At 42.5% G+C, this 27,076-nt stretch overlaps 1 protein-coding gene across 2 annotated transcripts; it reads right to left on the reverse strand.

The window, feature by feature from the left end:
- Window positions 1–2,480: 2,480 nt before the first annotated feature.
- On the reverse strand, window positions 2,481–27,076 carry pnpla7a (patatin-like phospholipase domain containing 7a). 2 transcript variants are annotated; one of them, XM_076758315.1, is made up of 36 exons: window positions 26,960–27,076; window positions 26,458–26,509; window positions 26,274–26,348; window positions 25,379–25,466; window positions 25,133–25,215; window positions 24,606–24,706; window positions 24,328–24,468; window positions 24,085–24,244; window positions 23,367–23,447; window positions 22,658–22,786; window positions 22,416–22,496; window positions 20,351–20,480; window positions 20,196–20,267; window positions 19,961–20,037; window positions 19,649–19,804; window positions 19,331–19,408; window positions 17,877–18,082; window positions 17,620–17,751; window positions 17,314–17,437; window positions 16,171–16,284; window positions 15,820–15,886; window positions 15,561–15,710; window positions 14,539–14,602; window positions 14,126–14,294; window positions 12,686–12,868; window positions 12,338–12,456; window positions 12,037–12,193; window positions 10,794–10,910; window positions 10,566–10,635; window positions 10,275–10,391; window positions 9,967–10,115; window positions 9,676–9,828; window positions 9,379–9,498; window positions 7,344–7,428; window positions 6,650–6,765; window positions 2,481–5,788 (listed from the first exon to the last, which is right to left on the reverse strand). In XM_076758315.1, coding segments are annotated over exons 1-36 (4,056 nt in total). In that variant the 5' UTR covers window positions 26,962–27,076; the 3' UTR covers window positions 2,481–5,650. The 2 variants fall into 2 exon arrangements, with proteins under 2 accessions (XP_076614430.1, XP_076614431.1); XM_076758316.1 differs by lacking the exons at window positions 26,458–26,509; window positions 26,960–27,076 and having other exon boundaries at window positions 25,379–25,395; window positions 26,274–26,286.

A 27,076-nucleotide genomic window follows, 5' to 3' on the forward strand; every position in this document is an offset into this window, starting at 1 on the left:
GTGGGGTCATTGTCCGCCAACACACCAGCACTGTGGCACCTCTTGTTCACTTTCAGGCTCGTCTTTCAGTCAAAAGACTCTAATATCCTGGAAGCCCGTACTCATTCACCTCATTTTTTGGCCCTCCGCTTTCTTCCCACTGATGTATCGATCAAGGCTGGTGCCACTTATTCCCTCCTCGTTCTCTTCCCCTGGCTCTTCTCGCGACCTAAATTCCCCCCTGTGTGCTCATTAATTAGCTGATGCAAGTCGGTCTTCCCCAGGGAGGGTGGAAGATTGAAAAAGCTCATTATAGGACACATCAATAAGGTGAGATTAATCATTCATTGGTATGTACGATTCATCGCTCTGTGTGTGTGTGTGTGTGTGTGTGTGTGTGTGTGTGGTAAACAAACATTTATGATAATCTGTGTTTTCTTTAGCACTCTCCCCTGAGCTCAGCGTAACATAAACATAGTTTCTTCAGTCTTTGGGAAAAGAGCATTTACTCATCTTATTATACTGCTTGCATCCATCCATCACCTGTTCTTATTCATGGCTCTGGGATTTAGAGGGCGTTGGATGTATCCCAGAATGCTGAAGCCCGCAGGCAGGGACACATCCTGGACACGTTACTGGTTCATTTCAGGTCTAGTCACACAGTTACAAACATGCAGTACATCAAAAAGAGATAACATACCTTCATCCAGGCTGAACATGATTTTTTTGTTTGTGGTTATTTTGGGTGCTTTATATTACCTTGCTGTTAAAGTGTATTGCACAATACTGAGAGGTTTTTAGATTTTCTACCCTCTAGGGTGGTATGTGTGACCCACTGGGTATTGAACGTGCAAGCCACCCAGCTGAACCACATGCTCCTCAGCGGCTGATATTTCGTTTATTTTCTTCATGTATTTATGCCTTATTTACTGAAAGAACACTGATATCTAGCCTGGGAGTTGCAAAACCCCAGGTTGGTCCCAAGATAAATCTAAGGGGTCAAAAGATGATTTGTAGGATAAACAAAAAAAGGAGAGGAAATTCTGCGCTACAATACTGATTATTTTTATATTTTCATCTCTTCAAACCTCTACAAAGCCTCCAAAACAAACACTTTGAGAAAGAAAGATCACTTTCATGTCTTCACTAAGGCCACATCCCCATGATGAATGGTCACAAGCACAGTGGACTCTCCCTCATTTTAAAGGTTATATATGACGTTCATTGTCACACAACAGCACCAGCATCTCAGACCAAAAGAGACGAGGCATCTGAACTCACGCTGCCCATGAAACACAAATCAATCTGTCGAACGATGCGGCACTGATCAAATATGGACCAAGATTCTGTTCCTGTAGTGCCTCATTCTCACTTCAAATGTTCTCAGAAACATATTCAAGCATAGTGTTTGGTGCTGAGATGAGAAAGTTTGTGAACTGGCTACCATGTTGAATACAGGCGCAATGGACAGGGAGGGACTCATGTGCATGAACGGGCATGTGCAGCTACCAAAACAAAGAAAAGCTCAGATTACACACATTTAAAGGGAGTGACTTTATTCTCTACATAGGACATTGTTACTCCACCAAATTTTTACAACACAAATCTGTTTGCTGCCATATTAATGTTCAAAATGTCATATTCATCCTTTATGGTGTCACAACCCAAAAAGGTTGGGAGCCTCTTGGATAGACAGAATACTAGAAACACGTCTCAGTATCATGCACTTTCCATTAAAATGGACCGTGAAGTTGAATAATGATATAACCTTATACGTAACCATAATGAGGACTTCTTGCAGGGATTTCTTGAAATCCCATCCCTGTTGGAGAAACGTGCTTGATAACCTTTTGAAGCTGGTAGGACTTAAGATTCAGGGTGTAGCACAGGGACTCTTAGGCAGGGAGGATACTCAGAGGTAGTCCCACTGAAGGGTATTTAAAAAACACAGTGGACCCACTTACTCATATTCTGTTTTCTTATTGATGCTTTATTTACTCAGGTGAGTGCCATTAACGCATGATCTCATCTGGAGACGGCAGCAGGCGGCAGCAGCAGCGGGTTTATGTATCCTGGTGTCAACTAAGGTAAAGCCACCCTCTGAATTTGTCATCTCTGCTAAGAGGTGTTGCTCCTCTGTCAGGCCTCTTTCGACAGATGATGATATTGCAAAAACAGAAGGAACAACGCGTTGATTAATCAATTCTTTGACCAGCAGAAATGTACTCGGCAGCAACGCTTGACAAATGATTTGTCTTTGAGCAAAACTTCCCGGTTCCAGCTTCTCAAATGTGAAAATATGCCGCTTTGGCCCGTTGGTCTGACAAAACAAGCTCTGGGAACTTATGTGGTTTTTCACCATTCACTTTAGAGACCAAACAAGTCATTGAAGAAATAATCAGCACATTAATCAGAGATGAAAATAATCCTAAACTGCAGCTCTAGTCTGCAGCAAACTACAGAGCTAGATGTCAAGCTGAGAAAGGGAGGACACACATGATACACAACAAACAGTGGTTTATTAGTAACAATTGATTATTAAAAACAATATTTATCAAGTAACAAATATAGACAAGTAACTAATGTCATACAGTACAGGCTTACTGGTAAACTTCGCTTTACTTTAATCATCAGAATGCAGCCAAATGAGGGCACGAGTGGTTGTTTTTTCATACGAGTCGTCTGAGGCTTTGTTGCATTAACTTTATGGCAAAGTTCCACACATTACATAAGCATTTCATCCATTACCATGTCCCATTTAATAAAGTAGAAACATTCATTCTGCCAGACAACATCAATTCATTGTGCTCGGTTTCTGGAAACCACCCAAAAGTACAAAAAAAAAAAAAAAACTGTGCAAACACCATTAGCTCATTGGTAAACAGCAACTGCTTTCACGTCTCTCCCTAGCTCACACATTCTGTGTCCAGACTCCATTTAACCAACACCATATGGGATCTACATAGTGCTCACTGGGTTTCTCCTCCTGTCTACATATGTAAGGCTGCAGGCACTGTAGCACCAGTATTAGCTCAGATCACAGCTTCATGTAGGGAAGCTCACAGGGTGCTTATCAAGTGGGAAGAAAATAAAATCTGAAGCATTGCGTTGATATTCCAATTATCAGAGCCTGACGGACAAACTGGACGGATGTTACTAGCTTATTGCAGGTAGATTGGTGTTTTAACGTTAGCCAATAGGTAACGTCTGTGTATTTAAACTGAAATGTCCCACTCAGTATTTATCTTGGTCACACTTGTTAAAAAAAAAAAAAAATCTAAGGGATGCAGTATTCTTAGGCCTCTGGTAACGCTACTTTGTAAATTGGTGAAGCCCTTCATCAATCAAAATGCCAAACATTGGAAGGTCAAATAAGAAAATATGTTGTTTTTTCTGGAATGACTTTCTATTTAACGGAATATCTTTGGGTTTTGGACCGTTTGTCAGACAAACACCACACTTAAATGTCACCTTAGAAATGTTTACATTCATTTTTCACTTTTTTTTTGACATTACATGGACCAAAAGATTAATCTGTAACTTGCAAAAAATAATCATCTCACTAATCAATAATGGCAGTAATCGTTAGTTGGAGCACTAGCTGTGATTAAGTTAATGCTATAAAAAAAATGGTATAGTGTCATACAGAAAGGCAGGCTGAACAAGGCCGTGCGAGGATTTGTTAGTTTCATCGTGCATTGCATTGCATGTCTGGAATGATTGTCCAGCTGTTCTGACCTGTGTATGAAATCACCTAGAGCTCAGGCTCGGCTTAAATATGAGAATATATAATTATTTACTTGTGTATGTACGGTACGCAACAAAAGTCTGATCAACTTTTTGGCAGGCTACAAAAACACACGACAGGCCAAATAACTTGTGTTACAACGTGTTCCTGTGAAGGACTGCCCCGCTGCTGCAAAAAGCTCCTTTGCATAAACTGTACTGAGACGAGTGGAGCCTCCGAGTTCACCCAACAGATCCACGCTGTCTGCTGCTCAGTCTGCGTCTGATTGGTTCAAGCCAGAAAACAGATGGGGGGGAGGCTGTCTTGCCAGCTGAGAGGGAAACTAGTGCTTTGAAGTGGATAGCAATCATTACTTTCCTCCATGTGCCTGGCACACTGGGTACCACAAAGCTGTGCTGACAGCCACGGCCACAGCGTCTGCTGCTTGTTTTGCTCTCTCTCTGGTTTCAGTTTAGTCGATGAGGATCATTACGTAGACTGAGTGTACAAAACATTCAAGGACGGGCTCCGTCTTAATACAACGCTACACTCACATGCCCACATGTGAGTTGAAAGTTGCTGTAATTAGCTCAGCAACAAAACACCCAGGGTCCACTTTATTAGGTACACCAGTACAATCTAATAGAACTGTCCTGCCATTAAGTCACATTTCTGATGCCTGTAATCTGTTTTCTCTGTTGACACGGTCAGAGGTGTTAATTAAATTAGGTTTTAGCAGGTCACAGTTGGTGATGTTCTGGACAGCCCTGTATTCAGAGGTGCTTCTAGTGTTCTGTCCCCTTCATGTATGTCAATGGGGAGGACAAAAAGTCCAGCACAACACCCCCTTTAGCCATGACCTCAGTGATAAATGAATTACCGAATTTACACATTTCTGACAATGTCACCAAAAACATTACAAGCTCTGTAAAGGTAGCTGTTGTGGCAGGGCTTTTGTACTGGGCTGTGTTAGATTGTCCACCAATAAACCACCGAGCACATCTTTCTTACCTCTGCTGGTATCCAGCTATGCACATAGTTTAAAATGTATCTGCCCAAGTTTCACAAAATCTGTGTCTGAATACGAGTCAGTAAATGGAACTTTGTTTGTCGTGCTCACACCATTTGAAAAACTTGCACACACTCAGGACAACACACACACTTGACTGTCAACCGTGTGTTCCGTAGATTATTCAGAGCCGTGCTAAACAACAATTTTGTGACTCCTCATCAGAGGCTATGGCATTACTGCTGAGAGGGGCTGTGAGCAGGTCAACCAAAGATCGTTTTTTGCCTTCTTAGACTTTTTCATTTGAGGGATTTTGAGCGGCCTGAAGAGGTGTAAATAGCCAAATTTCAAAGGGGAAGAATTTGTGAAAAGTCAGAAAAATAAACAAGAAATCTCAGCGATGGGCTACATCAAAACTTCGGAAAATCATATCCAAACTATCTGCATGTTTAGATAACAGAGGTAATTTTGTAACTTCGGTGAACTGACTCTTAACCATATCTATTTAAAATGCTTCTTGTGAGTGTAATCAACCAAGATTTATCCTTTTCACCTGGGTTCATGTAACAGATATTTCATGGAAATAGTATCTCCACACGTCTCCTTCCTTCTATCCTCCTCTGGACTGGTGTGATTCATGTAAAGCTACGGACTATCTCAATATGAGAAATGATCAGACTTACAGCTGCTCTTGTTCAATGGGAACACGCAGGATTTGTGGCTGAGTAAATGTGATACTAGCCGCCTGCAGTCAGGTTTGTTTTGCCAGCCATACAGCTAAGGAGGCCATGTTAAAGAGGGCAAACTAGTAATCACTGTCAAGAGCAGGGGACAGCTTTGGACTCATGTGGGACTGACTGGAGGGTAAAATGTAGCAAAGACAGGTAGGTTAAATAGTGATGACCTGTTCGGGGCAGAGTTCATTAGACCTGTCTTCATTTCATGGACTGCTTGGAAAGGGCATCCTGGTTTGACGGCCCGTCCAGTGAGCTGCTGGAGACGGTGTGGGACTGAGGGTGGCTGCTGGTGAGTGAGGTAATGCGGCGTGTACGTCTCCCCTCCAGCTCTTCATCCTGAGAATCAGAAGTACATTTAGTTATCAGTGAAGTGGTTAGAAATACATAATAGACTCCTACTAAATGAAATAACATGGCTACTATGAGCCATGCCGAGTGCATCCTTCTATTGGTAATTGCATTTTGTTCCCTTTGTTGTTTGTATAAAGCCCCAGTTTGAAACATATCAACATGGCTTTACTATGAGTCAGGCTGAGAGAAGCTCTATACTTGAGTCACTTGACCTTTGTACCTCTTCTGACAACTGATCACGATATTAGATGATCGATTTTTTTTGCAGCCAAATGCCCTTCTCTTTGGCAAAGATTGAGTTTGTAGGTTTTGTGCTTTTACATTCTCAGAGGTAATACTTCTTTGTTAGACAGTGCAGTTGTGCTTACCATTGTACTTTACCATTTTTTTATGGCCAGGAAAATGCAATCATTTCTTGCCTTTTTTGTAAAATTTGGACGACATTATTCAAGGCTTAATCGAGTCTTGGCCTAACTACAGAAAATCCCCTTCTTTTCAATTCAAAGTCATAGCCCCACAACTCTCCCAATTTTAGTTTAATTAGGTCGCCCTGCAGTGTCGTCCAATTAATTCTAGACTATATTTTATGGGATTATTGATCACTTTTAAAGCATGAATTGGCCTGGCTCCAAGATGAACTTAAACCTCTTTTTGTACAATGGCCAAATATATACCTCTGACTTTCCCAAAGACTAGATTTAAGTGACTGTGCCCAATAATAGTGAAAATAAAAAGAATGAAATTCATGACGCTGCAGAGGTTTACAGTTTGAGATGCTTATTTTAGATATGAAGTGCTGCACTTAAAAGAAGAAAGGCCATCGTGTCCACCCTCAGTGGTTCGCACCGTGTCACCAGTCTCCTCCCCTTCAGTGTGCTCTCCATAGCGAGTGTATAGCTCCATGTCAGACAGAGCGCTCTCCAGTGCCTCCTCTTCATAGTCAGTGTGGTAGTCTGACTCCTCTGATGGAGGGAGGGAGCCGAGGACAGGAAGAAACGAAGCACATTGTGGGTGAATAAGGTGGAATCCGTGGTGAGTAGAAGAGATGACAAATGAAAGTGGGTGTGCAGGTGAATGAGTCAGAAGATGTGCAAGATTGTGAGAAGTCAAACAGAGCAGTCGGATGAGTGATGGATGACAAATGGGTTATAAATAGAAAGAGCAGGGAGAATGAGAAGGAAGGAGATATGTGAGATAAACAGTGGTTGCTGTACAAGGTTGCACTTAAACGTGGTTTTGGACTGAACTGAAATTTGTGCATTGCCTCTATTTGCATACATATATTACATTTGTACAGGTCCTGCTTTCCATCAGTAAGTTCAAAGCTGCATATGTACTGTGTAACACCAAACTGCTAACATATATTCTGCAATCCATTTCCTCCTGTATGTGAAACAGATTCATAGGCTAATAGAGCATGACAGGAAAAAGAAACCCGTCCAAAAAGATGGCAGCAAAGACAAACATGTCGGAGAGACAGTCACAGCACGCCTTCTGCCAGACACTGTGTGTGCACGTGTGAGAGCGTCAGCAGTGTTACCGTCCACCAGAGGAGGTTTGACGGGCTCGATGCGGGACACAATTTCTGCCAGGTCAGTGAAGGAGGCGTTGGGACACGTTACCACCTGAAAGACACCCATGGTTCCATCACTTTTGGGGGACATTACATTGACTTACATTCATTTCTTGGAAACTTACCCTGATCATAATCACTCCTTGCCTAACCCTAACCACCACCCAAGTCCCTACGGTATGAGTCATACATGTCCACAGACACTCACTAAAATGTTCAAAATAGACTGAGGCTGGGTAGAGACATTTTAATTCGCCTGTATGGGCTCAAACTACGCCGGCTGCCAGGTGGCAACACCCTGCCTGTTAGAATATATAATGTATTCCTCCTGACGAACGCTGGCGAAAACATAAATAGCAGCCGGCAGTTTTACTGAGAAGGGAGTTGATCTTTGTGTCTTTTCAAGCAACAATGTGCAGGTGTGTGCTGTGAAAACTTCATGAAGGGGATGAAGAGATATGGAATCTGTCCTCACAACATTTCCAGACTGATATAACACAGGATACTTTTTCTGATGCAGATCATTGTTTTTGCCATTTTCACTCAAATGTTCTTTTAGTGTGTATAGATTTTGGTTAGGGGCAAATAAAGCTATAGCCTGAGCTGCGGATAATGTCTGTTTGGCTCAATCTTTGTATCTTAACGACTGTAATTTTCTGTCTTTTTTTTAGCTTTGGCCATGCAAACTGCGCCTTTTGTTTAAAAATCTCTGCAACCAGTTTGTCTTTCTCTCTGCGACGCTACTGAACACACAGTGTAGAATCCATCACAAGAGATGCATTATTTCCCCTGAGAGTTGCACCCTACAGTCGCACCTGAAAATAGAAATGCACTCATTAACTGCCTGTGTGGGATGGCTATTGTTTTAAAGAATGAAAATGAGGTTTATGTATAAGACAGTCTTAAGCATTACAGTTTCAAATCTGTACCCGCGGCTCCATCCTTCTCTCCACAATTGTTCCGGTTCATGCGTTAGTTTGTTGCTTTGGGGCTATTGAAACAACTATTTTCAACATCAACCCTGCTGTTTTTCCCCCCCTCATCCTCCTCCTGTTGCTTGTCAGGGGTAAATATCTCATCTGTCTTCATCACTCTGTCTCCTCCCTTGTTTCGCTGGCCCTTTGTCTTTCTTTCTTTCTTTGACATTGCTGGGGTACAAATCTGGTGTTTGGTATCTGCTTCTCTGTACTTTAAGTGCAGACTCATGTATAGTTTTAATGTTATTACTGTAACAGCAGTGTAGCTCGAGGCCTACAACATGAGGCTGTAGACGAGGACGTTTTGTAGAAACATAACGACAAGAGAAAATGTAATCAATACAGTACACCCATGTGGTCGATAGGACACGCATGGACTGCAAATGAGGCGAGAGATACTGGCAGAACTCAAGAGGACGTGAAATTAGTTGTGTATGGATAGCACATTGACTGTGTAGGGGATTTACATGTGCTACTGCATTGATTATGATTATACCGTTTCTTCACATTGGTTGTAATAATGGAGGCAAGGGTTCTGATGATGTGTGAGATTTCATATGGGGCTACTTATTGATGGTATACTGACAGTCCTATCTAACTCCTTTTTAGAGGGGACGTAACATTTGTTGCATAGGAATGTGTTTCAGTTCAGTACCAGAGTTATCAGTGTGGATTTTATGTTGTTTTAACAACAGGTGCGAACAAGAAGCAGACCTCAATACTTCACTCTTCTGGAAATCTTCTGAATTCACGGTCAGTATTTTTGCTTGTTCTTGTGAAACTCTCTGGTTTATGACGGACAGTTCACATTTGGATGTGAGTAAGAGTATAATTTGGTTCTATGATACGTGTGTGTTTGCGTTTCCATGGCCACACATTGGTTTGAGAAAAAAAAAAAAAAAACATTGTTACATTTGTGGCAAAGTAACACTTGTGGATTGTCACATGGAGTCATCAACTTTCTACAATAGGTTGTTTGCTAATATTACACCATTTCCACTATTATTCCCTCCCTCTGTACATACGTTGTTCTTGCTTTGGGTGTTGTGGAACTCCTCCTGGTGTCTGTCTTTCAACATTTTCTCCACCACTCCACTACGCCTCCACACGTCAAACACAGTCTTTCCGTGCTGGTAGCCCACCTCCTGCATTACACAAGCACTCGCATATCAATGACATTTTCTCTACTGATGAGCAAAATTATTAAAAGACAGTCCAGAAAATGTACAATATGGACTCATTCAGAATACCTTGTGGGAAAAAACAGCTGAGAAGAAAACAAAACCAGAATCACAGAACACCACCACCTTTCTCAGACTTACAGCAATCTCATCAAACTTGCCAAACTCCAGGGTCCGGTATCTGTCGATCGGAGGTCTGATGTACTCGCAGTAGTCGCTGTTCTTCACAGACTCCAGCTGCCTCACACAGCATACATAGGCCAGCCGGGTCTGAATCTCGGCCATGTTCAACACCTGAGACCACGAGTGCAGAAATGAACAGATGCATCACTGAAGAACACCCACAGAAATATCCTCATTGTTATTCATAGGAATCGTTTACCTTTACACATCCTTGTCTGTTGTGTCTTTTATTTATAATCAATCCATTACCTTTACTTTTTCTGCTAGGGGGTTGAGGCGTTTCCATAGCAGCCACCAGCCGGAGAGCGAGTCGCCATAATTAGTGAGGTTGGTTTCATCCCGGCTGCCCACATCAATAGCTATCACCACCTTGGCCCCCATGGAGCGTGCCACATCAGCTGTGAGAAGAGGGGGAAACCGAGACAAAAGGTGGGGCAGGAGAAAAAGAGCTTTGAGAGATAATCACACAGAGATGGTGAAATAATAAAAATGACATGATCAAGACACATAGAGGAATAATGCCAGAGTATTCAAACTGAAGACTCAGTGCAGCAAACCTGGCAGGTTGTTGATGTAGCCCCCATCCATCAGCAGGTGTCCATCTTTGGGGTCACAGAGAGGAGGCAGATACCCAGACAGAGACATGCTGGCACGAACGTACCGCCACAGAGAACCTAAAAACAGGAAACTCTGTTAAGGTTTCTGCCTATAAACAACCAACCTGGACCGACATAAAATTAAACTCATCAATGAGACCAATGAAAGGGTCAGACCACTGAAACTATCCACATGGCTAGCTAGCGCTTAAGGTAAGGAAAGAAAGGATGCTTTAAAATCAAAAATGCTACCATCAGTGTGTACTCTCATGGCCGAGGCGGTGATGTCAGTTGTGATATTGAAATATGGGATCCAAAGGTCCTGCATACACAGAAGGAGGCATCCAAACAGATAAACACAATACGCTCACGTTTGCTTGTCCTGCACCACCAACACATATTCCTGGATGTTTATCTGCTGAAGCTAATTGATTGGCATGTAGGTGCTCTCCTCTTTAGGAGTTCAGTAACCCCACTCACCTCAATCTGTTTGCTCTTGAAGACATTGCTAATGCTGGAGTTGAAGGCAGCGCCAGAGAACATGGAGGTGACTGGGTACGTCAGATCCAAAACCTTCTTAAACACTGAAGTCATTTCCTGCGGGGGAAGCCAGACAAAAGAAAGGTCAGATGGATCTTGCAGTTATGTAGAGGAAAAGAAGCCGTTTTCTCCACCACAAAGCAGAATGAATCCCTTAAATTAAAGGTTTATCTTGTTTTTCCTTTCCTCCTGGTCCTGTAAACATGCTTTGCTTACTAATTTGGAAAATTCCCTCATAAAAAAAAAAAAAGCATCAACATTTCGACAGAGCAGACAGTCCTGTTTTGACTTTCCTCCTCTGACTTTGCTCAGGACAAACTTTTTATTACAACAGTGGTTCTTTTAATTCGATATGAAGGAGCAGAAACCCAGCAGCTGTTTTTGGACGGGAGGTTCAGAACCAAGGACAGAGCCACAGGAGGAGGGGCTGCGGGAAGACGAATCACAACACATGCTCAGCCGGCCGAACTGGACGCTGAGCAGGTGTCTCAAATTAGCCATCGTGGTGGACATTATTAAAGACATAAGGAATGACTTTCATATTACAGCTAGAAAAGGTTAGTTTCATGAGCTTAACGTGCAAAACCAAACAAACCCTTTTGCTGGTTAATCAGCACAGCATGCTTAATCATAGTAACAGTAGAATGGAGGTCTAAAACTGCACTGAAACTTCAGAAAGTGGAGTTAGAAAGAGTGACCTTCATAAGGACAGACTGACAAGCGGAAAATTGAAACTGCTTGAAAATGTTTCTCACTATAGCCAGTGGAGGAGGAGCTATTGAACTGGAAGCTCCTCTTCCACAAAACGTAATGTTTAACTACCAGACTTACACTTACAATTATGTGCCCTAATTCTAGATATAATTAGAAACACACTATCGAGGGCCTGAGATGCAGAGCGTCCGTGGTTCAAATGTGCCTGGACAGCTTTGTTTTCACCCCCGTCTTCCTACATTCATTTCCAGTCACCTCTGCAGCGCCTTCTGTCGAATGAAGGGAAAAGAAACGCTTCCAAAAAAATTCCTAACTGAATTACAACAGTGTGGAAAAGGGACATGAATTTGTCTTTTGGTGATAAGTGGCATAAGATTTGAAATATTTGGTATAAAACTGACCAGAATCTTATTGGCTCTTATATTTGGCTTTATTACAGCACTAGTGTCACTGCTGTTTTGACTCTCACCATTGCCCATTCTTTGGCCCTCATCCTCATGCGGCTGTAGCTACGGTCCTCAGCATATAGTGCCCCCATCAGGGAACCGATAGAGGTGCCACCAATGAGGTCCACTGGGATGCCGGCCTCACAGACAGCCCGCATTATCCCCACCTGAGAACAGCCCCTGAACAGGAAGGTGGAGAAGTAAAAATGGATGGAGAGAAATGTGTAAATATATATATTTCTTTTTCAGTTTTTTAATGTATGAGTTCATGTCCTAGATTCCAGAACAGTATGGTTGGACAGACAGATGCTGGGGTTGCTTTACCTGGCACCCCCTCCTCCCAGAATAAGGCCAATAGCATTCCCCGTGAGGACTCGAGCCAGGCGGGAGAAGTCTGAGTGGCGGTCTGCTGGCTTCTCGAATACACGCTGATACAGCTCCAACTGGAGGGAGAAAAAAAAAAAAAGAAACGGGGGAAATGACTGTAATAAAAATAGAGAGAATGAGTGAGATGGAGAGGGGATGAGAAGACATGAATGGATGAGAAATTAAAGGGTATGAGGAAATATTAAATGAGAGATTAAGAGCCAGAAGGGGACAAAGGAAAGTGCTTTGATCCGCAGATGAGAAATTAGATTGAAATGACACTCAGGTCATATTTTCCATTCCTACCAGTTTGGGCAGGCTCCTCTTAGAGAAGACCCTTCGGGGACAAGAGAGGTGGAGGTGTCTGGAGATCCAGCTTCGCATGTTCAGCCAGTCCACAGTTCCTTTGGGTGGGGGGCCGTCCTCTCTGTGCAACAGCACCAGCTGCTTCTGGGCACGCACTGCACTTCCTTCCAACATACGCTCCAGCTAGAGGGAGGGCATCAAGCACAAACGTTTTTGAACATTTTATATTCCTGCTTGCACAGAATTTTGAGTGCTGGCCCAGAGAAATACTGCAAACTGGTGACTAACAGACTGCACTTGGTTTGAGAGAGCACAATGTGTATGTGATTGCAATTTTGAGTTTGGGAATTATTTGGGGTGTGTTTTCAGGGACAGAATCAAGGATCAATTTCAGAACGACTCTCATTATATGACCATTATATGTGAAGAGCTACACTCTGGGAAGGTTATTTCAGAGATTATTCTTTACATTTTAATTTATTTGCACATTTTTTTTTAAAGTGCACTTTCCCAGGTGAAGCAGTGTTATTATACAAATGTTCCTGAATTAGCAGTCTGAAAAGGGGTAAACAGTCTAACAGGAAGGTCAGAGCTGCCATCCAGCCAACAGGCCCTTTGTTAAAAGTTTAGTATATGTGCAAGGTGAGAGGGTGTCTGTGTCTGCCCTGAAAGATAAAAATCAACCCATAGCGATGACTCATTCTCAGCCTGAGCAAATATTGATCCATTTCTCCCACCATTTCCTGTTAAACTGGGATGCATACCTGACTTTTCTCAGTGCCCATTTTCCCCTTTGAAGGCAATTACATTCCTTCATCAGCCGGATGAGCACTTCCTTTCTCTGCCACCCCGCCTCTCTTTCACAACATCCATCCACCCTTTGCTCATTTCTCCTGTATACCCAAGGGTCAAATACAAACCTTTCACCGCCTCTGTGACCATTAAGTCGGTTAAGCCCCTGGGTGTCTCCATGATTCAAGAGCAAAATGATCAGGATCAAATCAGACCCTGCCGAGATCTTTGCCTAGTGACACACTTGCAGACTGAACAAGAGCTCGGTTAATAATAATTGGTGTGGTGATTTCTCGGGAGGAAAAAATCCAAACAGTTCAATCCTAACTGGTCAGCTGTAACACAGACCATTAACCCATGAATGTGGTTATTCACCTCTAGCTTTACAGCAGGGTCAGATTTTCAGTTCCATATAGCTAAATCCATCTACTGCTATGGAGAGCGGACGGCGAAGACATTTACTAACAACACTGTGGAAGAGTATTTAAAGGATAAGTAAGATTTGCAGTTTTAAGTAATTTTTCACTATTTTATTCACATTTCATAGAACAAACAAATTATTAGTTAAGTGGTCATAAACCCATCAAACATCAACTGGATTCCTATCCTTATGGCTACCTTTGATTCTAACCAACTCCAACACCTCACCTCCCCAACAGCAGGGTCCTGCTCTCCAAGTCCCACAATAATGATGCAGTCCGCCTGACGAATGCACCGCTGCGTCCACGGGGTCAGTGTGTAGTCCGTCTGGTAAAGAACTATGCGATGGATGTCTTCCTGTTGGCCCAACCAGCTGGACAGACGGTACTCGTGGACACTGCAGAGGAAAGTAGTCCATTAATGACGGGCGGCATTGCCTAGCTGGCAGCACATAGTAGATCCATTTTTCCCGTTGAGCCAAGAAAGCATACTTGAACTGAATTTAATGAGTGAGTCAGAATGATGGAAAGCCCAAAGAAAAAATTAAATAGACCAACCAGTAGTATGTCAGAGGAAAAGATTGTGTGCTGAGAACCTAAATGCAACGTTCCTGCAAACTGTCAGGCTGCCACAAAACATACCTGTCTAGTGCTGCAGCTCCAAGTCGCTGTTTTATAATATCACTGGTGAGCAGGAGAGTGGGACCTGCAGGTGAAACGTTACCATGGTTGTAGTCAATATGTCTGGTTGAAGAACTTTTAAATACTCTCAGTGTAGCTTTCTTGTTCCAGAGGAGCTGTTTAATTGTAAAGCAACATTCTGGAAGAATTGGTTGTTGTTTTCTTGCCATTTGGTGCCCCTACAATTTCCCAGTGCAAGTCACTTGGACGCCATTGTCATAAATGCTGGCAGCTGTACAAGCGCATTTGTTGTGGTTGCACTACTTATGATCAACAACGCAAGACATAACAACATCGCTGAAAGACTAGCCTGTCCAAGGCACGCCTGAGTTTTATCCTGAGCAGTCAGAATCAGGAGAGGGGGTGAGGAGAGGAAAGAGGAGATGACATGCCCACTTGCAAAAGCTGCCACAGGAAGGACCAACACCTCCAATCTGCAGTCCCATCTCAGAGACCAACAACCACCTCAACTCCAGGTAAAATGAATCAACATTACTGTGACGTCCTTAACATTACCGTAGCAAGTGTTGGCTGAGTTAGACTAACATTACATTTATCTAAAAGTTTGTTACGTTATGATACTGTGCGTGTTGTGAACATCTGGTAACGTTTCAGTCACCAGTGAGATTAGCTAAGTTATGTTAGTTATGCATCTAAATGGCTATTTGTTTCCCTTTTCACTTCCCATTGGATGTAACATCATAATGTTAGCACTGTGCTGTGCAGTCGCTCTCACCTGGCTAGCTCATGAAAAATAAATCACCAAACACCGCAGACTGCAGTCTCAGGTGAACTGACTGCAGTCTACTAGTTTTTCCTCGAGCTGAAACATTTATTTGGCCACAGCCATAATTAACAAGTAGAATTTACTTGAAGACATGACAGCAGATTCAAGAGTTGCATAATGTTGCTTTAAATCAAACATGCATCACTTTGCTGAAAATTCGAAATAGCTTTTAATTAAAATCTTTTTTTTCCTTTACCTATTGCGAGGAGCGCATGCTGGAGCTCCAGGGTGAAGGCAGTGAGAGGAACCTCTTCTGATACGGGCAGGACTGCCACGGTGGAGAGGTTGGAGGCCTGGTTCCCTGCATCCCACTTACTGCTGGGGGTGTGGAGGGCCAAACTGCGAGCTGGGTACGTGCGTGCATATTAGTGAACCTCCCTTTCAACGGTCAGTTGAGACAAACAAACACCAACACCAGTGGGACAAAGCTAAACACCAGGGAGACGCGCACACACCTGTCAGAGGGCCATTCACCTGCTGGAGGATCTTCTGTCCAAGTAAGTGGATCAACCTGGTGACAACCTAAGAGGCACAAACGTTATGAAAGTGTTTATCTGCAGTAAAATGAATTTATATTCAAAATGTTAAGTCTAAGACAAATGGGAACACTTTTGGGTACCCTGTCCCCACATTATTGTCCAGTGAATCAATTATTCAAATGCTCATTTTAAGGGGCTTGTTTCAATCAACTTCATTTTCAAAGATGACCTTTTGGAGCTCACGACACACATATGCTCTATCCACAACAAATGAAATGTGTTTTCACGTCAGCTGAAATTGAATTTCACAATTAAAGTTCACCCTACCTGTGGGAACTTCCTCTTGATGGAGCTGAGAGCTCCTTCTGGTAACTTGGCCAGCTCAGAGTCTCGTACAGCGTGCACAGTGGTGGCTCTGTTCTGATGGGTCAGGGCCTCCACCTGCAGAGAGACAAAGGTAACAAAAGAGCATTACAATACATAATATACTATCAAATATATCTTAATTTCAAGATGGATACTTCACATAAAAAGTTCTGAATCAGTTTAGTATGTATCCATTACTGTTAAAAAATGCTATGAATAGGATCTCTCCATCTCATCATTCACAGTTGACGTCAACACAGCCGCGCTAATTATGTCTGAATGTTTGCTATAACAATCTTATTCACACCATAAAAGACACTGCAGCAAGAGCTTCCCTCCTCCAGGTAGCAGTAACCATAGCATCCATCAACCCAGGTATTATTAGAAACATCGTGGCAGAGAAAAGCCACACCAGCCAATGGGAAAGTGGGTGAAGTGTAACAAAGTGACTTTGCTTTACATAGTTTATCAAAATGGAAAGAAAACACTCGTGGCTTTAGTATCTATTTTTAGGTGGAAACCTATGAAGGACAGCACCTGGAAACATTATGCAAACGTGTTTTATATTCTTGAGAAATGTGTTGATATGCTGGATAGTTTAACAGGTGCTGAATATCATTTTCTTGTGTTTGGAGTTTTTCCAACAAGAGCCTGAGATTCAGTGTTTTTTCATGGTGTATTCTAAAGAAACAAGTGAAAGAGGATGTAAACTGTGAGGTTAAAGGTCGAATTTATGGGTTTAATCCAGTGTGGGTTTGTTTTTTTCTGCTTACGTACACGCAAATAAGTACTTACAGATAATATGTACCTTGATTATTTCATTTAAATTCAACTACAGCTGGTTTACAGCTCGTGTTTAGTTACTTTATTCACCAGGTTTTATTGACTGGCAGTGATAGGCGTCTCTTAGTCATGCATGCTGGCATCGTGACAGTGATGTGATGATTAAGTACCGTTAATGATAAACTATTTTCCTCCTGCATATTTACATCTGCACATTTTTTAATGGATTCTGGAGAAAAAAAAACAAACATAGTGCACACATTCATAGTTTTTCATCTACTATCCACCATCTGTCGCCCCCCTCGCCATCATGGTCCTTACCACTCCAATCAGGTCGCCGCGTCCATATTCTCCTATCAGCTCCTTCTTGCCATCCTCCTTCATGATTACGGAGCGCAGTCGACCACTCAGCACGATGAAAGTACTGTCTGATTTCTCTCCCTGCCTGAAAAATATACAGAAAACCTCAATTCAATGCAAATGTGCAAACAAGCCTGGGAACCAAACGCAAATTTAAGAGTGTAGTTGCCTCTATTGTCGACTTGTTAACAAAAATGCAGTAAAGTTGACCTTTTTTTTTTTTTGAGGACGATTTTTCCCAGACACACAAGGTTATGTGTATAATACCTGTAGACTGCCCTGCCAGCCTCCACGGCCATCCAGTCGAGAGCGAAGTCTATCTGTCGGACAAAAGACGACATCCTCCTCACGACTGTGTGAGCCACATTCAGCACCACCTTCGGCTCCACACGCATTATCCTGAGGAATAGACAAAATCATAGCAAACAGGAGGTAAACAGACCATTCTCACTGCTCTTTGAAACATTTCTGTTGAGTGTAATTATGGATGGATGGGTGTGTGCGGGAGTGTCCACGCGACTGACTCATAGAAGTGGGTTTTGGAAATGGAGAGGAAACTGCAGTCTCGCTGGGCTCGAACAGTGAATATGAGGGGCTCTCCGGTCAGGACGGCGAGTTGACCGACAAGCTCTCCGGGGTGCGTCACAAATAGACGCGTCTCCTCCTCGCGATCAATCATCCGCTGGTAAACGTGGAGGAGGCCAGAAATCACAAACTGGATGCTCACCTCCTGAAGCACCAAGAGACGAGAGGGGCACAAATGTGACGGTCTGAAGGTGAATGCCAAGATTCAGGTGTGTTGACGGAACACAAAATTAATTGCACAATAATTATCAGATCATTAGTTCATCGTTGATGATGTTACTACAAAATCCAATTTTTAATAAACCTGTCCAATTTGGTAAATTGTTACTTTTCTCATTATCTCAGCAACATCTTGATATTGAGATTTTTAATCACAGTAAAATTACGTGGAGAGAGAATAGAAGATCATTTGAGAAAACTGCGCTTTACAACACAGCTGTTGCTGCAAAATTAAGCATAGCAGAAAAGGTGCAGGACGCCATTTTTCTTCCTCAGAGGACGGCGATGGAAAGTCAGATTGTTCCTCCAATCAGAGCCAACAAACTCATGACATCAAACCCAAGGTGGTTGGGGTTAGCACAAGGGAGAACAGTGGTCATTAAAGGGTTTGCGATGATTGGATTTTACTACGGTTGGGTGGTATGAAGCTCTATACCATGTGATGGTAGAAATACGTCCACTGGTAGAGATTTGGCAATACCATTTCCACAGCAGGAGCTATCCCTTCAGCCGCATTTACAGACTCTCATTCACAGTGTATGCACTGCTACCCTGCTACACAGTCAGCGAGTGGGTGTGTTGATGACATTGCAGAGTGTAACTGCTTTGTACTCTTTTCTGTCTGCCTATATATTGCTTTTCACTCTTTCATTGACGTTGTGGATACATGCAGTATTGATATTAATGCAAAAATAGTCATCATTACGGATGAGTCCTCCTCCTCCTCCTCCTCCTGCACACTGTACCCAGGCCCCACTCATCGACTAAACCAAGCCAAGTATTTCCAGTAAGTGAGAACGTGTCAGACACAGACAAATGTGAGACACATAGGAAAGGGCAACTCTGGGCAATGTCCACAGTTCATATGAGAAAACAGCTTTAGTGTCTCTGCTATATATTCACGGCGGGAAGCAAGATGTAGCAATCCAGCTGCCTCACAAGATCACATGATTTGGGCAGCGTGACTGCTCACCACATTCTCACATGATTTGAGAGTGACGGTGGTGATGATGATGCACCTCTATTGCATCTCTGTTCTCCTTTGGGAACTTATAGCTTCCGTTTTTTGAGAGAAAGTTAGTTTTACTGTTCCTTATTTTATCTCGCCCGCCCCTAGATGATACCGTCGGCGTCCTAGGAAAAAACGTGTAACTGCTGTGTAAGCTGTTCTAACCTGGTCTCCCTGACGAGCCACCACAGAACCAGCTTTGACATGATGAAGGGTCACTCTGCCCTCGAGCAGACTGGGATCCTGAAACAAAGGAAAAGTAAGTAATCTGTCCACAACAATATTCAAAGTAACTGCTTATTATTTATATCATCAAAAAAGATAATGAGCTCTCCTAATGCATCGGACCTACCACCCTAATCTAATCAGAATGAAATGAGTCACACTGCACAATATGCATGCAAAATGATTTGTTTTGAAGATGATGTAACACCTGAAATATTTCTACCAGCTGATGTTCATCTCCTGTGACCAGCATCTCACCTGCAGCTGGATGATTCCCAGCAGGTCCCTCTTAGCAGCCTGGAGGATTGTGCTGCTCTTACTGAGGTGGATGGCATCAGAGTGCCCCCCGCAGTCTGTGTAGTGAAACACTTCAGAGGGTGTGTGCTGCATAGTCACACTCTTCTTCAGACTGGACTACAAAGACAGATATAAGCGAGTGACTAATCAGGAAGAACAAGAAAAGCATAGCACACCGCAATAAGATGCAACGGATGCTGGGGTATGGTGCTGCATACACCCAGCTCAACCTCTGATTCATTGTAAAGAGATGACATGACAGCAGAGCCTCACTTTGGGAGTGACAGGACTGGGTGGAGCCTCGTCTATAGTGACTCGAGCTCGTTCACAAGCCATGTTCAGGTCATTACCTGCAACTCAAGAGAAAGGAGAGGGATTATGAGTTTAGGTGCATGTGTCTCAGGTCTTCGTGTGTGTCCTTGCTTTCAGATCAGTGGATGTGATAAGCCTGTGCAGGAAATTAATACAGACGTATGTCATTTGGTGATCGCTCACGTCTGAGACCCACCTCCGCAGTCAGTGGGCATCGAGATGGATCGCTGCTTCCTGTGGCTGTTTGAAGAGCTGTCCTTCACACCATCTGTTTATTGTAAAGTGAAGTATCAGCACTGGAACAGTCTCTACACACACAACACAGAGCACGGTTTTCAATGTGTGCGTGACCTGTCTCTGTGGGGCTCTCCGTGGCTCCAGCGGATAACTCGTCCTGGAAGTGCAAACGTCGAGTCGTCTTCCCAGAATTCCCCTCTCCCATCACACTGTTTATATTGGACAAGGGCACCGCCTGACTCTCCTGTCAATTAGGCAACAAAACAAATCCGCCAACTGTCCACATTTCAGTGAGTCAGCACCACAGTGATATGTTGATTAACAATGGAATACTCATTATAGATTTGAGGCACAACCATTAAGATCATCACTGGCTTGTGGCTAAATGACACATTTCTAGAAAAAATTAAAAACGGTGCGTGTCAGTGGGTAGAGCACTACAGAAATACTGACAGTATAGACCAGTGATCGTCAACTGGCAGCCCGTAGGCCACATCCAGCCCATCAAAGCTTCTCATCCGGCCAGCGGAATATTAATGAATTCAGAAAATGTGCACATCTAACGTTACTCTCAGCGGAAGAGGCCCAAGAATGATTGGCGGTTAGTTTGCCAAAGCCTGGCAATGAGCCACAAATGTTCAGAAGTCATATTTCAACTGCTGTACAGAATCTGATTATTTTCCAGCTCCGTCCTCTCGACTCCCTTGACACCAGGTTGAACATTACCTGGAGCAGACAGCAGCCCACTAGATGGACTACGGGAGATAACGGAGTTGTTGGGGAATCACTAAGCTTGTCACACAAGAGGCGTCACTTTGGTTTATTTGGAGTATTTTTGTTTGCTTCCTAGGATTTACTGACAAGCCAAACATTTATTGGTAGTTGAACTGTGGGTTTTATGCTGAGCACTGACTGTCTCCTTGGTGGAGGTCTGAGAGCATTTTCTTGTTAACTGTTATTGGCCTAAATATATTCAATCTTTTTAATTTGAAAGTCTGGCCCAGAAAGAGTCTGCATAGACAAAGTCTGGCCCTTTCAGGTGGACGATTTAGAAATCCATGGCACAAAACTATGAGCATCCCGTCCTTCTGGAGATGATATAAATGTTTCTGGGATGATCAGACATTTTTGTATGTGCAGTATGTTTGTGGTATTGCAGTTAATTCTGTAATGTTTTGGTTTGCAGTGATGCCTCGAGGTACGCATCCTGCTAGTTAGCTGTTAGCAGCCAGTGGGCAGCAGAGTCCTGCGGTGTGTTTAAAGCAAAGAGCTAACAGAACTAATGGAGCTAATGGAGTTTAGAGCCAACACAGCTAACAGAGCTAACAGCTGAACATACAGCAGGACTGATATGACAACACAAGTGTACAGTAAATACATGCACTGCAGTACTTCAGCTGAGTACCGTTTGGAGGTAAAATGACTTTGAATATGGAGTTAACGTAACAAACATTTCAAATCAGTGTTTCTGTTTTATCAAACTTGAGATGAAAGTAGCCTGATACATTTAGTCAAATTCTGTAGTAAAGTGCACCACTGAGGTACTTGTACTTCTAACTAATATGCAACTGTATGCATCTGTTATCATTTAAAAAGTGCTTTACATTAACTGTGTTGCTAACAACTACAGTGATAGTGAAGAACAACATTTTGATTTTGGGGTGGATGACATTCACAGTTAAAACTGTTAGCCGGGACAGTTCCAAGATGGCATCTGGAGCCCTGTGGAGCATTTAATTTATCAGTTGTTTTAGGATGTTTGGAGATTTCTTATGACTGGAATAATAATTAAAAAAACAGGAATTGAAAAAATGAAGGCCCTTCCAGATATTTCCTCCCAAAAAGGAGGAAATTAGGCAGTATTTTGCATTATCATTCAGTCAGAGGCAAGCCCAGGGTTAAAGGTCACTGCCCTCCCTATTTTCTGTGGAGGGATTGTAGTCATTTTTATTCATTTTTACTTAGCTTTACGAAGGATCGAGCTATGATACTGTGCTTAATGTTGTGTGAAATTAGCTTGCATGTGTGAGACCGAGTGTGTATGTGCCTTTTTGTGCTTGTGCTTGTTTGTTTACAAATGCATAACCAGTGATGCTTAGGTATTCAATGAGGGCCTCCCTGCGTGACTGTGTGTGTACACACACACAAATATGTGTGCACTAATTATTTTCCCTCCTACCGGATTGAAGAGCTCGGTTGTTAGGCCCAGATAGTTATGCAACGCCAAGAAGGTGACTCTTTGGAGGCGCACCATAATTATCTGCAACACACACACAAAATCCACGACTGAGGCAAACAGAGCAGAACATATGATACATCAAATTGCAGCTATGCCCAAATTAGATCAAAATGATGTTTTATTTTATAATGATGTGTACCAGACAATGGAACGCCACATACTGTATGTTAACTATCTGTTACCTGAATGACACGAACAAGTGTTTCTGGGTATTTCTTAAACACAGACTCAAAGGCTGATGCAGGTAAACGTAAGACGGTGGAGCGAGTTGCAGCCCGTACCAATACAGTCTTATATGGAGCTGGATAACCCTGGAAAAGGCAAAATGTTTGGAAAAGAATTAGAATGAGAAAAGCAGTTGGTGGACAGTCACTATAGCCTCATACAGATTTTTGACTTCAGTCCGGATAGCCTCCTAATTAGAAGTGTCAATTTACCGAGAGCATTTTTACTTCTTAATTCTATTACATGAACTTGTCCTGTAAAAGGTTTGCTTTTCCAAGCTTTAATTTCTTGATTTTTTCTCCATTCCTGAGCATCACAAGAAACTGACAGATGCAGCTTTATATAAAGAAGTTTCACCTGAGTGGATGAACAAAACAGCAGTATGAGGATGACAACACAGGAAGTGGAAACAAAACAGCATGCCACTGGACAAAATGCCTAAATTATTCACCTGACACACAACGTTAAGGGGTAATGGATAAACAAATTGAGCTGCACAGGAAGTACAGAAACAATTACTTCTGAAAGGAGGGAAGCATGAGTGGAAATGTGAATAATGGAGAGGAGACAGAGAGGCGAGACACAAACGGATCAAAAGGCACAAGAGGACAAAAGCGGTCTCTAAAAGTTAGTCTGGCACAGATGGAGAAGAAATAAAGAGCTCACAGTGATGATGTCCAGAATACTGAGCAAGCTGTGGATGCTGTCCCCCGGGTGCACGTCCTTCACCACTGGTTCCGTACCATCCTAAAAAACAGGAAGACACAAATCCAAGAAATGAGACCAACAGCAGACTCTCAATTCAAACGTTACTGTGAAGCCACATGAATTTAACTGTGGAGCAGTGATCACAATTTGTACATATTGACAGAGACCAGCAGCAGACAAGAAAACACATTTAAATTCAAACAAAGGTGTGGAGAGCCAGAATTATTCTTCTACTTCTTCCTTAAACAGCAGCCTGCATCTAGATAGACATTGCTGCCCTCTTCTGTTCATATTTTGTCATGAGCTATGCACATGGGTCTCAGAAGGTAGGAGGACACTGACAGAGTCATTACACAGTAAAGTGCATATACTCTTGTGTCACACATCATTAAGATGAAATTTGAAGTGTTAATGATCCGTGGCACCATTGCAGTTTTAGCATCATGTATCAAATAACCCAGCACAGCTTTCATGTTTGTTCAACTTATTCCAGTCAGTCTGTCACTGTGTTACAAAACAAGAGCCAATTTCAAAGCTTTTCTGTTAACTATTCTTGTATATTAACAATGGATCAAATAGCTGTGTTTAATTTTGAGTACTATGAAAACAAGAACCACTATAAAACAAACCCAAATGAAGTTTTTTCTGAAAGATGAATCAACATCAATCTACGTACGTTCTCCTGGATGCAGAGCTCGACTCGTCCATCCTGGACCACATAGATGCTGTCGTCGTCATCTCCTGGCCTAAACAGACCTTCACCCTCCTGCAGCTCAATAAACACCATGTGGCGACACAGTTCTAGGAACAGGGGCTTCTCAAAATGACCCAACACCCTACAACAAGTTGCAGAACATACATATTATGAAAACAAATACGAGAAACAATGGGAAGAGGCTGTAATTGTATATTTGTCTACCTGACATTCTTCAGCATATAGAGGACTTCGGAGGGCAGGTTTGAGCTCTGCACATCAAACTCTGTCAGGTCAGCCTCCAGCAGGGAGGGAGGCGGTTCCTTGGGCTGCAGGGTGGGAGGATCTTTACGAATCCTCAGGATTCTATTGACAAGCGCAAAAAAAATCATTGAACGAATGTCTTTGCTCAATCCACTCAACAACGCTCAAAAGAAATCTGATGAATTGTTTCAAATTCCCATTGCACATACAGAGTTAAAAAATGTAATAATGGAGCATACTTGCGAGCTATGCTGAGAACTTTGGTTCTTTTGCGTATCCGCTGTGGTTGCTTTGATACTGAGGTAGAGGTGGGAGGAGGAATCGAGGACAGCGTCTGGACCTTGGAAAAACATTCAAGGTTTAAACGTTTGCTGTTTTTTACCACAGACAGAAAAATACTCTTACTCTTATACACTTAACAGGTGGAGAAAGATTCTTTTAAAATCTACTAGATTAACTGTATTATGTGGGCTTACATTCATTACTAAGATAAATGCATGCAAGTGATTTTCAGTCTTACTGTATTAGACTGCAGTAAAATAATAATGAGTTAAAATAATAAGTTACTGGGGCCACAGTGGTAATGCAATAGTCTTGGGGAAAATGATTACATTTAGTCTGATGCAGGGCATACGTAGAAATGGACATAGCATCATTTTTGCCCTAAGTACAAAGCACATTCCCCTAATTTATATTGCTGAGATTAATCTACCAGACTGTAAATGTTTGTGGCTGAGTGTGAAACAGAAAGGCAAACAGACAAAACCTTTCGCATTATCTTCCTCCCATAGAAGAGCACTTTGTCTCGTTTTCTGAAGCGATAGTGAGGCACACCAGGCTGTTGTTCACCTTGTTGGGGAATTCAAAAACAAAATGCATGTAAAGCCATGTTAAGACCACATTCTGAAGAAGACTCTATATATATATATATGTAAATGTATACGTGTGTGTGTGTGTGTGTATTAATGCATTAGAATAAGTATGAAGCTCAGGAAGAGATGTGTTGACTCACGAGCAAGCTTGAATCTTCTGTAAAGGAAGAGCACCACAATCCCAATTAGTGAGACTGCAACTGCAGCTCCAATCAGAACACCTGTGAGCTAGAAGACAGACAAGAGCATTGCAACATGAGAAGCACCTGCAGAGTAGCTACCCACAGCACAGGCCATTTTAGCTGCTGGCTTAGTAACATTAGTCATCAAAGTCCAAAGCTGTGTCCCGGTTAAATACCACATACTAATTCTTAGAAGGTGTGTATGTAGTTGGAGGAGCTGCTCACTGCTGGAATTTCTTTTTCTCCACTAATTGTGGATTGTGGCCAAACAACATCGGCAACAAATAAGAATTAAATCTGTGGTAAAACATTTTGCTGCCTGTAAAGTTAAACAGGCACTGCAATTTCAAAGGCACCGGTTGTTAGTATAAAACAGTATGCTCTAGATTTCTTGCATACCAACCAGAACTAACAATATACTATGAAAATTAGTTCATACTGAAAACAAGTAGTAGACAGTTTTGTATGGCCTTGAGACACAGCACTAGTTCTTTACCTGATGTAATGACAAATCCAAACATGCTCAACACCACAGTTAGAAGTCTTCACTTCAATGTACTGATGTACGCTTGTACAAGTCTTACCACCCATACTATGGCAGAATAATAATTTGAATAGGAAAAAGTTTAAATGTAGTTCAAATAAACTAAAATGAGCCACCTAAACTCAGTGCCCTGTCCATTTCAATCATACTAATGATATGTGGAGGGACGGATATTGTTGTATGTTTATTTTCATCACTGGAAATAACCAAAATGGCACCAAATGTTACCAGCCTAATTACACGGTATGCAGGGCAGTGCTCTCCTTGTTTGCTGAAAGCATAGGCTGTCCATGAGTTGTCACGTCTTACCATAGTGGTCTGCATCCTCTCCTCCACAAATTGTTGCACTCGTGCTCTGATGTCATTTTTGCTGTTCACCAGCACCTAAAAGCACAAGTTAGGATAGCACAGTTTGTTACGAACAGCTATCAACTGCACTGTTCAATAAAGTTACCCTTACTCTGCCAGTTATAAAAGAAACAGCGATGCTTACAGCACTTGCCCATTTGCACAATTCTCCATCATCGTCCCCTTGGCAGTCCATCCTGTAAGACACGAATGCTTATGTCGGTGCGCCTGCAAACCAGCTGGTGAAATGTGGCTTAAATCGCAGAGACAGTGTGTGAGGAACTAACATTTTTAAATTTCATGGAGGGCTCACACGTTGGTGAAAAACTGGGAAACTATGAAAAGAGGAACGTGGATTTGTGAATTGTCAGCATGTTCCGCCATTGAACCTCATCGTCTGGCTTCGCGTTCAAGAAAAAGACAAGCGAGTATAATTAACCCGCAACAAAGCAGTTGTTGGCTGCTGATTTCAAGTTGTTGACTGATAATCTCAACGTTAGCCAACGTATAGCTTGGGGTTAGCTAAAACAATACGAGCTAGCTGGCTGACTAACGTTAAACCGTGTTGCCAGTAATTATAAATAACCAAAGTCACCTTCGAATCTAAGCGTTTTGAAATCGCCAGTGGAAAGAAAACATAGGCTTACATTTCGAGGAGTTCTGGAGAGTTGCTTCAAGCTGGTAACATTGCCAAACAGACGATGGAACAAAGTTAGCACGTAGCTAACAAACTTTTCTGTATGCTGTCACTTGCTCAGCTCCGC

This window comes from Chaetodon auriga, chromosome 19 (genome assembly GCF_051107435.1).
Source record: "Chaetodon auriga isolate fChaAug3 chromosome 19, fChaAug3.hap1, whole genome shotgun sequence".
NCBI classification, from domain to species: domain Eukaryota; kingdom Metazoa; phylum Chordata; class Actinopteri; order Chaetodontiformes; family Chaetodontidae; genus Chaetodon; species Chaetodon auriga.

Bases quoted from the DNA above. Each gene is read 5' to 3' on its own strand.
- pnpla7a (XM_076758315.1), bottom strand. The intron at 20,038-20,195 runs GTGGGTCTCAGA...CTTGAGTTGCAG, and splicing joins GATGCCCACTGACTGCGGAG to GTAATGACCTGAACATGGCT. The intron at 16,285-17,313 runs GTAAGGACCATG...GTCTCTCTGCAG, and splicing joins GCGGCGACCTGATTGGAGTG to GTGGAGGCCCTGACCCATCA.